This window comes from Argentina anserina, chromosome 5 (genome assembly GCF_933775445.1).
Source record: "Argentina anserina chromosome 5, drPotAnse1.1, whole genome shotgun sequence".
Classification (NCBI taxonomy): Eukaryota; Viridiplantae; Streptophyta; class Magnoliopsida; order Rosales; family Rosaceae; genus Argentina; species Argentina anserina.
In genome coordinates, this window is record NC_065876.1 from 23237836 (window position 1) to 23251671 (window position 13836).

The 13836-nt window shown below is 35.9% G+C and overlaps 1 protein-coding gene and 1 long non-coding RNA gene across 3 annotated transcripts; both read right to left on the minus strand.

Annotated features, from left to right (window-relative positions):
* Positions 1-553: 553 nt before the first annotated feature.
* LOC126795130 (uncharacterized) lies at positions 554-4684 on the minus strand. Of its 2 annotated transcripts, none has more exons than XR_007672227.1 (2): positions 4626-4684; positions 554-862 (listed from the first exon to the last, which is right to left on the minus strand). It is a non-coding gene; the product is annotated as an uncharacterized LOC126795130 (long non-coding RNA). The 2 variants fall into 2 exon arrangements; XR_007672226.1 differs by lacking the exon at positions 4626-4684 and adding an exon at positions 1179-1311.
* A 5226-nt stretch (positions 4685-9910) lies between these two features.
* On the minus strand, positions 9911-10611 carry LOC126795273 (V-type proton ATPase subunit G1-like). Its single transcript, XM_050522116.1, has 3 exons — positions 10524-10611; positions 10209-10309; positions 9911-10054 (listed from the first exon to the last, which is right to left on the minus strand). Exons 1-3 carry the CDS (start codon positions 10609-10611, stop codon positions 9911-9913), a joined length of 333 nt encoding a protein of 110 aa, XP_050378073.1.
* Between the last annotated feature and the right edge of the window lie 3225 nt (positions 10612-13836).

Sequence of the window (13836 nt, forward strand, 5' to 3'; positions counted from 1 at the left end):
CTTTGTTTGTATTCTGTGGGTTTAGAATTAGAAAGACTTTTCATTTATATATATATATATCAATTCTTGTATATATATTGCACTGGGATTTTTTTGGCCGCAAGGAGAACTAGGTGGACTTAAGTCCACCCTGTGGTGTACCTGGGTCCGCCCTTGTTTCTCAATTCTCATTCTGCTCTTTCGTTAATTTCCTGCTTCTTAAGTAATTTATGCATGTGAAAAATATATATGGGTGTCATACCCTTAGCTTATTAGCTAGGGGCTTATAATTCTCAATGTCATTAATAATCTTCTTTTGAAACGATTAACGTAGAACACTAGAATGCCTATTGTTGATGGTAGTAAGATAAGTGTTCACGTACAGTTGATGTGGGTTGCGATTATCAAATTTAGGTCATCGAAATAGTGACTCCTCTGTGTCTTGAAGCGGTTGTGCTGATTATGTGGCTTACTTTTGCTAATCGTTTCCTCTCTTGGAGAGTGCAAACTGATTTGTTACCGGTTGGGCATTTATTGTGGATTTATAGATGATAAAATAAATTAAAGCACAATAGAAAGCAAAGGTATAAGTTACCCAGACGTCGTAGTCTGTTTCTTATTCTCGTTACTATTATTTTATTTCGTAAAACCAACAATACCAGGGCATGATGATGCTCATGCCGCTTAAGTTAAGAGTCTTAACATATTTTACTTCCATCGGAGTTGTAAAGGGAGCAGCCCTCCTCCGGAGCTAAGCAACAGCTGCAGGATGGTGAAAGATGCGTAGAGCCTGAAGATGGGCAAGTCATATAAGCTGCCTCCGTGTAGCAAATTTGAGCGCAAACTTTGGCCTCAGTTGGATTCATACCCATTAGGATTGAACCTGCAAATACATTATTTCCCTTATAAGTAGTTCAGAATCAAGCAAACACCGTTAAACAAGTATGCATGCATGCTGTATACACATATATTCTAATAGGGTTCATGAATTATGATCGATAGGAAACCATGCATGATAGAAGTTTTGTCCAAGAAGATGTTTCACATATTTCGGGATCCTTTAATTTCTTTACGTAATTGAACAGATATATATATGCGCATTTACGTATCATTAACTTGAGGTTTGGATATGCACTTAATTTGAAAGACAAGTTAATTACAACGCACAGTAGTTGAAGAAGAGAGGTGAGGGATCATACCACAAACAAGGAGAAAAACTATTGCAGCGATACTCTTGTATGTAGCCATGTTGATAGATATGCTTCGTGGTTTGGAGAGACCCTGCAAAGTCCTATTTATACTAATTATGAACCATTAAAAAATAAGAATATATAAAATGTTATACTCGATCTACATCCAATTCTGGTGTGTGAATCCACATATATACCGACATGGTCAATTTTGATCTTCCAATTCAAATCATGGGGATCGATTGTCATAATGAGCGCTCAGACTTATCAACTTATATATTAATCACACGCAAGTTTATTGGTATAGACTTTATAGAGCTGTACATGCATGCATCATCAGCTCGGTACATATATACGACTATTTTTAGCGGGAAACTTGACAATTTCTTTGGGTGCTTATTGTAGAATGAAGCATGGTTAGGGACATATAATAATCCGGCCCTTTTATTTAGGGTTTAAGCGTAGAAGATCGAGTACTCAGATTTTGGTTAAGCGATTCTCCTGGTGATAATGCATATACATCAATCCCGCCCTTTTATTTATTGTTGTTGTTAGCTACTGGCCGGTGAAGTACTATAACGGCCTGGATGTTTTCTGATTTTCAGAGTTTCAGTAGGTGATTCTATAGCTAAGCGAGCTAGCTAGTCAATAATATACGATATACCATCTTCTTCCCGGCAGATCGAACTTGTATGTTTAATATCAATCTCTAATATTAATACTATACATGGGGAAATATAGATTTGTCTATTCAGTCAATTGGTTGAATTTATTCACGAGCGATCGAGTTATGTGTGGTTTTAGAAATTAGAATGCACGTAGTCTGCTTACTCCATCCGCTAGTAGATTGATATCAAGATATATGCTTTGTGTATTCATCAGTCAAGTTTGAATTCAAATGAACTACGCATTTCGTATGACTTTTTCGTATAATAATCTGCGTAAAATTGCCGAGCATGGATTATCTCGTTGAATAAATAAACATTCGAAATCACGTACTGACTACATCAACTAATTGAAAAGTCAACAATTGATGGAGGGAATGGATCCATGATCCATCCCTGATCAGGCTTAACAACTAGCCAGAAAATGTTACGTACGTACGTATAGATCGATCTGATTATTTATCAATCATTCCCATTTAGACTGGATAATTCGATGCAATCATGTCACATCAGTCTTAGATATATGTTAGAACGAGATCGTCAGATCGCTGATTAAACTGGCCGGCCGCCATAGTTATTCGGAGGAGAAAAGGCTAGATAGGGTACACCATTAATTAAGTTTACTATTCTTGTTAGGGCCGGGACAAAGTTTCGTTACTTTCGTCCCAAATTCTAGATCAACGAAATGGCAGAATTTTACCACGAAGAAAAAAAAAATGCAGATAAGTCGATCATACAAGTTTTACAAATTGAATTCAAACTGTTAAATTTTAGAATTGTCGCATTTCCATGATATAGGTAGGTGCAACGAATGGTTTGATCGATCAATCATGCATGACACTACAAATTCAAGTTGTAGGGAGAAATTTTGAATGGTATCACACGAGATCAAATCTTCATTAAGTACGTACGTACTATACCTAAGTGGACAAAATGCAGATGCATACGATCGAGAAACAGTAATTTTGTATTAGTCATGTTCATTAATTATCATGTGCATATACATATAGTCATATAGATTTAGATCTCTCAATTAGCTAGCCAAATCAATAACATGCATGTCGATCTTAACCAGCTAGTAAGTAGTAACTGCAGAAAGTCAGAAACGTATATCGTATCACCAGCAGCTTTTAGTTTCCAGTCTCGATCAGTTCCTCCCTATAATGACAATGACAAGTCCAAAGATTAATCGTTATGTGAGTTAGATCTGTAGAGCTCGTCCAAAAGAATGACTAGCTTCATCCTTCCTTTTCGTAATAGATAATATCCCTTGGTTCAGTTGTTTCTCGAGCTCATCCAGCTCTTTCAAACTCAGGCCATCCAACTCCATACCCCTCATTAGCGAGCAGTCAGATTTCTGGGATGCGATTTGCTCCTGCAGCAACACTGTATTACTTAAATTAAGTTTCAGGATTTGCAGCTGTTATTTCATGTTGGCGCTTGTCTGGAGACTCCAGTGGAGAGCAGTCACGTTTCTTGTTGTTGTATCGTGAAAGAGTGTGCTCCATGCTCTTGCTTGAGAACTCATACAGCTTGCCGGTGTTGGAGAAAACTATCACCACAACTTCTGTGTTAGTGGACGCTGACCATATTTTAGCCTTCTGGAACAACCCGTTACGGCGTTTGGAGAAGGTGACTTGCCGGGTACTCAGATCTTCAATCTTCTTGATTTCAGTTCTTCTTGGTGGACCCATCTTTCTTTCGTGTTGATCGTTCTGTGTTATCTTCTCTATATCTTTCCCTAGCTAGGGTTTTAGGTTATAGATCGAGAAGACTTTGGGTCCGGAATTTATATAAAGATGAGTAATGAAGGCAAGTACGACCAAAATTAGGAAACCCTATTCGAGATGAAGTACGTAACCTTAGCTAGGCGGCTAAAGAATTGCCATTTTTTCTTTGCATGCATAACTCCTTATCCGGAAACTTCTTCATAACGAAAGGAAATAAAAAGCAGGAGGACTCTAATCTACTTACTGGAATGGAATGGATTCCTACTATTCGCACATAAAAGTGATAAAACAGATACCCAAATGGCCAAATATTTCGATAATCAAATAACATTTTCCAAAAACCTTGCTTACCTGGCCCCTTTACAAAATAGTGGACATATGGTCAATTTGATAATCACCCAATCTAAATAATAATGTATCGCTTAAAGGATAACCTTTTAATTATCCAAAATGGTGAAACATTACAATGCAAAGATATAACCCAGACGTCGTAGTCTGTTTCTTATTCTCGTTACTATTACTTTATTTCGTAAAACCAACAATACCAGGGCATGATGATGCTCATGCCTCTTAAGTTAAGAGTCTTAACATATTTTACTTCCATCGGAGTTGTAAAGGGAGCAGCCCTCCTCCGGAGCTAAGCAACAGCTGCAGGATGGTGAAAGATGCGTAGAGCCTGAAGATGGGCAAGTCATATAAGCTGCGTCGTAGCAAATTTGAGCGCAAACTTTGGCCTCAGCTGGATTCATACCCAGTAGGATTGAACCTGCAAATCCATTATTTCCCTTATAAGTTGTTCAAAATCAAGCATCCATCATGATAGAAGGTTTGTCCGAGAAGATGTTTTACGTTTTTTGGGGTCCTTTGACGGTTAAAAAAAAAATCTCATTTATAAAATAATATGAGCAGTCACGAATGTAGGATGAATAACCTGCATTAATGTATACTATAATATATAGTATTATTTATTCATTAACTTTGAGGTTTGTATATGCACTTAATTTGAAAGACAAGTTAATTACAACGTACAGTAGTTGAAGAAGAGAGGTGAGGGATCATACCACAAACAAGGAGAAAAACTATTGCAGCGATACTCTTGTATGTAGCCATGTTGATAGATTTGCTTCGTGGTTTGGAGAGACCCTGTGCAAAGTCCTACTTACACTAATTATGAACCATTAAAAAACAAGATTATATAAAATTTTATACTCGATCTAAATCCAATTCTGGTGTGGTGCATGTGAATCCACGTACCAACATGGTCAATTTTGATCTTCGAATTCAAATCGAGGGGATCGATTGTCAAGTAACTCAAGTTCATAATGAGCGCTCCGACTTATTATCAACTTATATATTAATCACATGCAAGTTTATTGGTATAGACTTTATAGAGCTGTACGATCTTAGCTCGGTATATATATATATTCAGAGTGAAGCTTCATTCTGAAATTACAGAGTGAAGTTTCAATTTGGCACACTTTTTAGTCAAATTTTTTTCACCATAAACGATTTAATATTTAGGTATGCTATTCAAGATCATCTCTACAAAATTTCACATAATTCGGACATCGTTAAGGTATTGAAATTAGATTAAATCAATGAATGAATTAAAATTGTTCAACGTGAACCGTTCATGTAAATCTCAATTTTGAAAGCTCAAATCATTGTCAAATTGGATGAAACTTTGTAGAGATGATCTTGAATAACATACCTAAATATTGAATCACTTATGGTGAAAAATTTTGACCGAAAAATGTGCTAAAATTAGAACTTAACTCTGTAATTTCAGAATGAAGCTTCACTCTGGATATGAAATATATATATATATATATATATATATATATATATATATCTATGTTGGCGCTTATCTGGATACACCAGTGGGGAGCAGTCACGCTTCTTGTTGTTGTATCGTGAAAGAGTGTGCTCCATGCTCTTGCTTGAGAATCATACAGCTTGCCGGTGTTGGAGAACTATCACCACAACTTCTGTGTCATAGGACGCTGACCATATTTTAGCCTTCTGAAACAACCCGTTACGGCGTTTGGAGAAGGTGACTTGCCGGGCACTCAGATCTTCAATCTTCTTGATTTCAGTATCTTCTTGGTGGACCCATCTTTCTTTCGTGTTGATCGTTCTGTGATATCTTCTCTAAATCTTTCCCTTGCTAGGGTTTAGGTTACAGATCGAGAAGACTTTGTGTCCGGAATTTATATAAAGATGAGTAATGAAGGCAAGTACGACCAAAATTAGGAAACCCTATTCGAGATGGAGTACGTAACCTTAGCTAGGCGGCTAAGAATTGCCTTTTTTCTTTTTTCTTTGCATGCATAACTCCTTATCCGGAAACTTCTTCATAACGAACGGAAATAAAAAGCAGCAGGACCCTATTCTACTTACTTGGAATGGAATGGAATGGTTTCCTACTATTCGCACATAAAACAGATGCTCAAATATTTCAACGATACGATAATCAAATAACATTTTCCAAAAACCTTACCCGGCCCCTTTACAAAATAGTGGACATATGGTCTATTTGATAATCACCCAATCTAAATAATAATGTGTCGCTTAAAGGATAACCTTTTAATTATCCAAAATGGTGAAACATTACGTACAATGCAAGCGGATACGTACGTAGATCACTTAAACAGTTAACTTATTTTCAATTTAAATGATTTTAGTAGCAAATCTTACATTAAGGCGTACGTGTAATTAACACCATTAGATATTTAGAAGCTTATATTTTAAGCAACGTACACTGTATGTATCCACCTATATATTTTTGTAGATAATAGTAAAACTATTATAAAACCAGGATGAGGAAAAAAAAAACACTAAATTGGTGTCAGACCTGCTTGGTTATAATCGAAAGAACAAATGAACTATGAGAAATATGCATGAGCCAGCAGGGTAATGGGGATCCCTCGACTACGCCATTAATTATCTTAATGAGGGTATAGGTGTTCATTCTTTACGAAATCTTGACGTTGATATGATATTCCTTATCTAAATCTCCATCGAGGAAATAGCAGTGTTCCATGAATGTCACAGTTCCCAAATTTTAAATGATAAAAATTCGAATTTGAAGCCATGATAACTCTAAAACAATCTCAAATATAATGAAATCATCTTACAATAACAGTGTATCGAAACTGAGTACACAACAGCTGATTTGAATAATACATTATCAGTTTATACACTCAAGTATTAAAAACAATTGGAAATGTATATTCACTCAATCCTCACCACAAACAGAAGAAGGAAACCCTCAGTAATCCTCTGAGTAAGCTCTCCAAGCCTGCTAATCCCCACCTGCAGAACTATCCCATACTCTATCGAAGTGATGCACTGAGATTGCAAACACAAACCCGGTAAGTTTTTCAGCTCGTATGAGTAAACCAACATTATAACATCATCGCATACAAAAGAAATATAACAGATAAGATATAAAGACAAGTTTACTCATGAGACACTGGACAGCCCTCCTGGTTGCCCAATATTATTTAAAAATAAGTGCACTCATGAGATATTGGGCAACCCATCTGTTACCCAATATCATTTAAAAACATGGGTACACATGAGACCCAGGTACCCATCTGTTACCCATCATACAGTACACCGGCAGACACTAGGCAACCCATCTATTACCCAATATCATTCTAAAACATTGGGTACTCATGAGACCCAGGCAACCCATTTGTTACCCCTCATGCAGTACACCGGCAGACAGACTAGAGCTCTAATTGATCGTAACCGACACCCGGCCATAGCTTAATTCCGATTCAATGCCAACAATGTCCGAACACCAGAAAACGTTTTAACAAGACTCAATGTTAAAACCACGTACATTATAACCATCCACACATGTTATTGTACTACAACCAAACGTCTCTTGTACAACAATATACATATATATAGTCACTCAAATAATCCATTATACCGGAAGGTACGTTATCTCCCTTCCGGTCCCATCCACCACAATTAATCAAAAACATTATAATCTCATAAATTAAATAGAAACCGTAACATTATATAATATAACAACCCTTATATGTATCGTATTTACCATTTTCGTACACATACACAACCCACTATATTATATAAATGTCACAGTTCACTCTTTTTAATGTTTCAAACATATGAGTCACTACCAAGGGTAGACTTGTCATAGTGAGATTTACTCACCTTATTTTCTACGTGCAACTTCCGCGACACCGAGAGCGATTCCCTCACTCGTTTCGTCAGTCACCTAATAGCATGATAAAGTGCTTAGAAAACGATACGTAAAATCTCAGGTAATGATTCATTACGGCTGAATACTATTAACAAACACTGTTAAAAAATTGCAGGAGCTCGGAGCCACGACGACGAGCTCTCCCTCCTCCTCCTCAACGCGATTCGACCTACTGTGAGGTTCAATCGAGCAGCGACATCATCGACCTCCTCCTCTCGAACCCGAGAATTTGCGGCGGTCTCCGGCCGGTTCTGGGCAAGCTGAAGGTAAGGGTGTGATCGCCTCCTTCCATTCTTCAATTTTCATGTTGGTTGTATGTTGTTTTGATTGGTTTTGGTCGGAGGTGGTGGAGGGCGCGTCTCGCCGTCTGTGGCGGCGCGTGAGCGCATGTGGAGTAGTGTAGGGGCGGCAGGAGGCCGTGGAGGGGATGAGCGGAGAAAATGGAGGAGTTTTGGGCGGCGGTGGCGAACTACGCGCAGGTTTTAGAAGTGGCGCGTGGGCCCCACGCTCTGCAACTGTGGGAGGCGCGTGAACAGTAAATTTTGAAACATTAATTTTTGTAAAATTATTTTACGTACGGTAAATGTAAAATTATTTTACGCACAGTAAATGTAAAAAGTAAATTATGTACAGTAAATGTAAAAGTAATTTCTGAAGGGTAGATTTGTAATTATTATTTACTGAAAAGTATTTACGATGAAATAGTATATGGTTGTACATAAATACGTAAATAGTATTACTCGTACTGAAATACGTAATTAATATGTATTTGTACAGTAATACATGAATAGTAATTGTGTGAACAGTAATTTCGTAAAAACCAGAAATTCCTGAACAATAAAACATTATTACTATTTCGGCATTTAAGGTTTTACGTAACTCTTCTAAATTCACTTCTTATCTATTCCAGGTGATCGACACAACAAGTAAAGGATTCGAGTTCGGAATTGTGGAAATTACGCTCAGGAATATAAGGTGAGTAAAATCTCACAATTACGAATATACCCTTGCTGAGATTCATAATTACGCTTAATTAAAAAGAATGAACCATGATATGTATATGATATAGTGGATTGTGTATATGTATAATTGGTAAAATAGGTACATATATATGGTTTTTTATACTATATACTGTCATAATTTCTGTTTGCGAATAAGTTCATTATAGCGTTGATAATTATTTATTTGAGTATGTCGCTCTGATTTGTTCAATATCATGTGAGGATTGTTTGTACGTGGTTTTAACTTGAGTTATGTTAAAACGTTTTGTGGTCTGTGGACCTGTCTTCGGACGTGTTGGCATGTCGGAACTTAGCCTTGGCCGGGCGACAGTTACGATACAGTTAGAGCTCTAGTCTGTCTGTCGGGGTACTAAATTGAGAGGTAACAGAGGTGTACCAGCGCTTATGAGTACCCATATTTTGGATATTGGGTAGCAAGTGGTTGCCCAATGTCGGGCGGCGTACTAACATGAGGGGTAACAGAGGTGTACCAGCGCTCATGAGTACCCGTATTATAAATGTACTTGGGTAAACAGAGGGGTTGCCCGATTTCTCATGAGCATATATATTTTCAGTTATTATTGGACAACCAGATGGACCGTCCAATGACTCATGAGTGCATTTATGATTAATGCTTTATGTATTTTCTCATGTATTTATATGCAAGTCATATTGTTGTTTACTCATACGAGTTGTAAAGCTTACCGGATTTGTGTTTACAATCCTGGTGCACCTATTCGATGTTGTAGGAGATAATTCCGCAGGTGTGGGTTAGCCGAATCGACGGACAACTCTGAAGACTCTGAAGTTGTTTTATTTTATCTTGTGGTGAGGATTGAGAGGATTCTTACATTTCCATTTAATATAATGCATGAATTATAAATTTGGTTTGTAATAATTAATTTAACTGAGTTGTACCATGAACTCAGTAATGATCCAATGTGACATTAAGATGATTTCGATTTATTGAGATTGTTTTAGAGTTTTTCATGACTTCAAATTCGAGTTTCATACTTGAAATTTCGGGGTCGTAACACTAATTTATAAGAAATAGAGTTACCATGCGACGTAATTAATATATCAAAAGCTAAGTTCAAACCTGCACGCTTCAGAGTTTCACATTAGTGATATACTTCATAACCATGCCAACAATATGTGATTGGACTTTGGAGGCTGATTCCTTCAAGCTCTTAATCTTCTTATCTGTTTCTTCCTCAAGCCTTTTTACATTAGTTCCAGAACTCCCACTTGTCTACAGAAGTTAAATGGCTAATCAGATCATTTTATGGTGGTGATATACTGATATCCTGCTCAGTATTTCATTTCAAGAAATAACATGACCTCTTATTTATTTATATCTCTTTTGTTGACATGAAATAAGATCTTGTGATATGGATTGTTGGTACCTCAGAAAGCTTGTTTTGGTACTCAGCCTCCATATTGGTACGATACTGTTGTACTTCCCTCTCAGCTTCCTCTTTAGCTTGTCTCAAGCGTGCCATCTTCACTAAAGAATGTAAGATTATTGTAAAATACATACAAATGGTCAAAAGAAGAAGAAGAAGAAGCAGATGAAAAGAAAAACATGGAAACAGAATACAATGGAAGTTGAATGAATGAAGTGATGAAACTTATTCAACCTATAATCGGTCAGCTGTAGTAAAATATGAGATGATGCATGTCGAGTAATAATAATTGTAAAAATTGATTAACGCATTTACTGTTTCTAGCGCTGTTAACAATGTGTTGAGCTTCCTGTTCTGCTGTTAGCAGCATCTGGATGCCGCCTTGTCCTCTAAAAGAATCCATAACTGTGCAACTTAAAAAATAAAAAGATAGCATAAGAGCTTCGATTTGCAAATATCTCACACATTCTTAAAAATTAATTGGGGAATTATCATAAATAAGAATGCTAGAATTATATTTTCATGTATCTCACTCGCAATAGATCAGTAGAACTTAGATACACCAATGTAGGCTGTTGTAGATCCTCAAAGTTTATTAACCACTAATGCTCACAACAAAAATTACTACTTATTGCTAACCTTGGATACTTTTTGAATGGGAGCACATAATCCATTCTAACCAGGCCTAATAAGCTTTGATGAATGTTCTAAGTAATACATCAGACAATACATAACTTCGGCATCTAGTCGTTCTGCAGATGCACTACTATTCTGGTTGGCATCAACAATTGAAAGTGTAAGCAATCAACTATAGCTAAAATTATATCTGCAAGCTATTCAGTGGCCAGTACTGAACATTATTGACCATTATCCTTTGTCTCAGGCAATTGAATCAATTCCAAAGTCATCTCTGTAGATCCTCGATTGAGGATTAGACATCTTCAAACCAAGTTTGATAAATATTGGACCAAGAAGCATATGAGACACATGGTTGCAGAATCCAAGCCAATTATATATGTAGAGTGATTAAAAGAGGTCTATGTTAGACACTTAGACCTTAGTGGAACCCAAGCTAACTCTACCAAAACTTTGCCTTATGTAGCTAAGAGAATTTGGTCCAGCATCTCCTATACCAATGAAGTGTTGAAGAAAAATAGGCTAGCATAAGTGAAATTCCCATTGTATCAATCGTACACAATTACACATCACCCAGACTCCTTAAAAATTTAAAATGCACCAGTTAGTAGCAGTTTTTGCACAACTACGTTTTACTAATAAATATGACCCCTAAAAGTGTGAACACATATCTCAAGGCTGACAAGACATTGATCCTATAGACAACTGATACAAAATGATCCATTTGTTGTACAAGTGAAGTCATGGACATATGCACTACCTGGTCTCATAGTTGTCAATCTCTTTGAACATCAACTTTGCCAATGAAAGTTCTTCTATTCCAGTAATTCCACATATTGGTTATTTTCTATTGATAATCTGATTATATGATCTAAGGATTCTAAGCGATCAAAAACCAAGATCGATCGATATCATTTCGATCAATTTTGTTTCTACAGATGTACCTACAGCTATGACCAGTGTAAAGTGTAAACTAACAACACTTCTGTAGGAAAATTACTGAAGAAAAACCTATAAACTCTTATAGAATGAGCCTACAGATTAATGTGATTCTCATTACCCAACAGGTTATTGATCTCTCACGAATTTGAATTCAAGATAATTCTATATCCAGCCTCAAATGTATGGACACGATGTTAAACTCAAACATGAATACAAAAAGAAAATAAAAACGTGAAACATGTACACATACTTGTCTTGTATCTTGAATATCAAAAGTAAAACGAATTTTGAACATATATATACCTGAAGGAAGAGCTACTACAGGAGTTGATTCTTAATCGCTACCGTAGGGGGAAATGGCAGATGAAATTCTTTTATATTAGATGCTGGAGAGAAAGAGAGAGATTAGGCTTAGTTTTAGGTCAAAACTGTTTGCATTTACAAGTGTAAATATATATATATATATATATATATATATATATATATACATTTACATGACCAGTTAGAGAGTTCTGTTGAGAAATTAAAGGCTTCTGAAGTTCTGATATACCAAAAGATTTTTTTTTTAATAATAGCAACCAAAGATCACGTGGTAACAAGACCATGCGTTTATTTCCTTATATATATGAGAGTGGAAGCGCGCTAAGCTGTAAATAGAACGGACACAAACTTTAGCTCGTGAAAAACATCTTATTGACTGGTCACACCTAAATTACTCTCGCCTCTGGCACTATGAAGTATGAACTCTGCCACCCTTTTTTTGGAACAACAAAATGTTCATGACCTACCTGATCGACCAAACATATGTCATAAATCATAACTATGATCTCTATAAAAAAAACTTATGGTCGTGATAGTATTTGGTTAGACTATAAAATAGAATCACACGATAGGGTTCAAAACGGTCAGTTAGTAAGGGACTCATTGTCTGCTTTATGTGCAACGGAAAAAGAATGGGAACTGTGTCGATCATCCCCCAAAAAATCACAGGTGTATAACCCAATTCTCTTTCACTCTCCGCAAGTCTCAAAGCGTATAAACACACAAATACTACGAATACATTTATAACTTTAGCACCGATACACAGTCATTTTAGTAGATAAATGAGTAAAACCGTATACGTGCACGTCTTGCATAGAATAATTCAAGTATGACTTAGGGGGTGTATTGTATATAGATTTGTGTCGACTTATTTTAATTGACAGATTTTTTAGAAACTTCATAGACTCTTTAAAAAGTACAGACTTCCATAGAATTATCAAAATCATTGATTTCAACCACAAACTTTAGGCTGATATCTACAGACTTTTATTGATTCGTGAAATCTAAATAATTGATATTGATTGACTCTCATAGATTTCTTAGTACTCATAAAAAAAATTGAAACTACTTTTTTTTGTTAGTTATGAAAATAACACATGGTAACTGAATAATATGCATATCATGTCTCTAAACTAAAAGTCCACGGTTTCGTGATAATTTGTTTCATTCCTGGGTGCGTCTTAAGTATTTAGGTTGACCCTATGAGTTCTTTAACGCCTCGTGGGTCCTATTGGACAGAAATTAATGCATCATAGAAAATTTTATACGGAATAATTTTTTTAAGTAAATTTATTGGTTGTGTCTATTACAAAAATACAAAGTCATTAGAGAATCTCAATTATTTAAGAAAATTTTTAAAAAAACCTTCAAAATTAATCAATCGACAAATAGGTACTAAAGAAATGGAAGTAAATAAATTGTTCATAAAATTTCAAACTAAAGAAGTCGGTGTTCATAACATATTGATATGATTATTATTCTATTTCTAATGCCAGTCGATCTCAAGACGTCATGGTCTCTGCAATTAAGCACAGCCAATAGACCACTGAGTGACAATCATTGATATGATTATTATTCTATTTTCTTCGTACGTACTTCTTTTATCCTGTTTGTTTTTATTGTTAGCATTGAACATGTGTTCACATATGAGAATAGAGTTTTAATAAGTGTAAAGATACAAAGTAAGAACATAACATAAGGAAGAAAAAACAATCATGGGATCATAGGA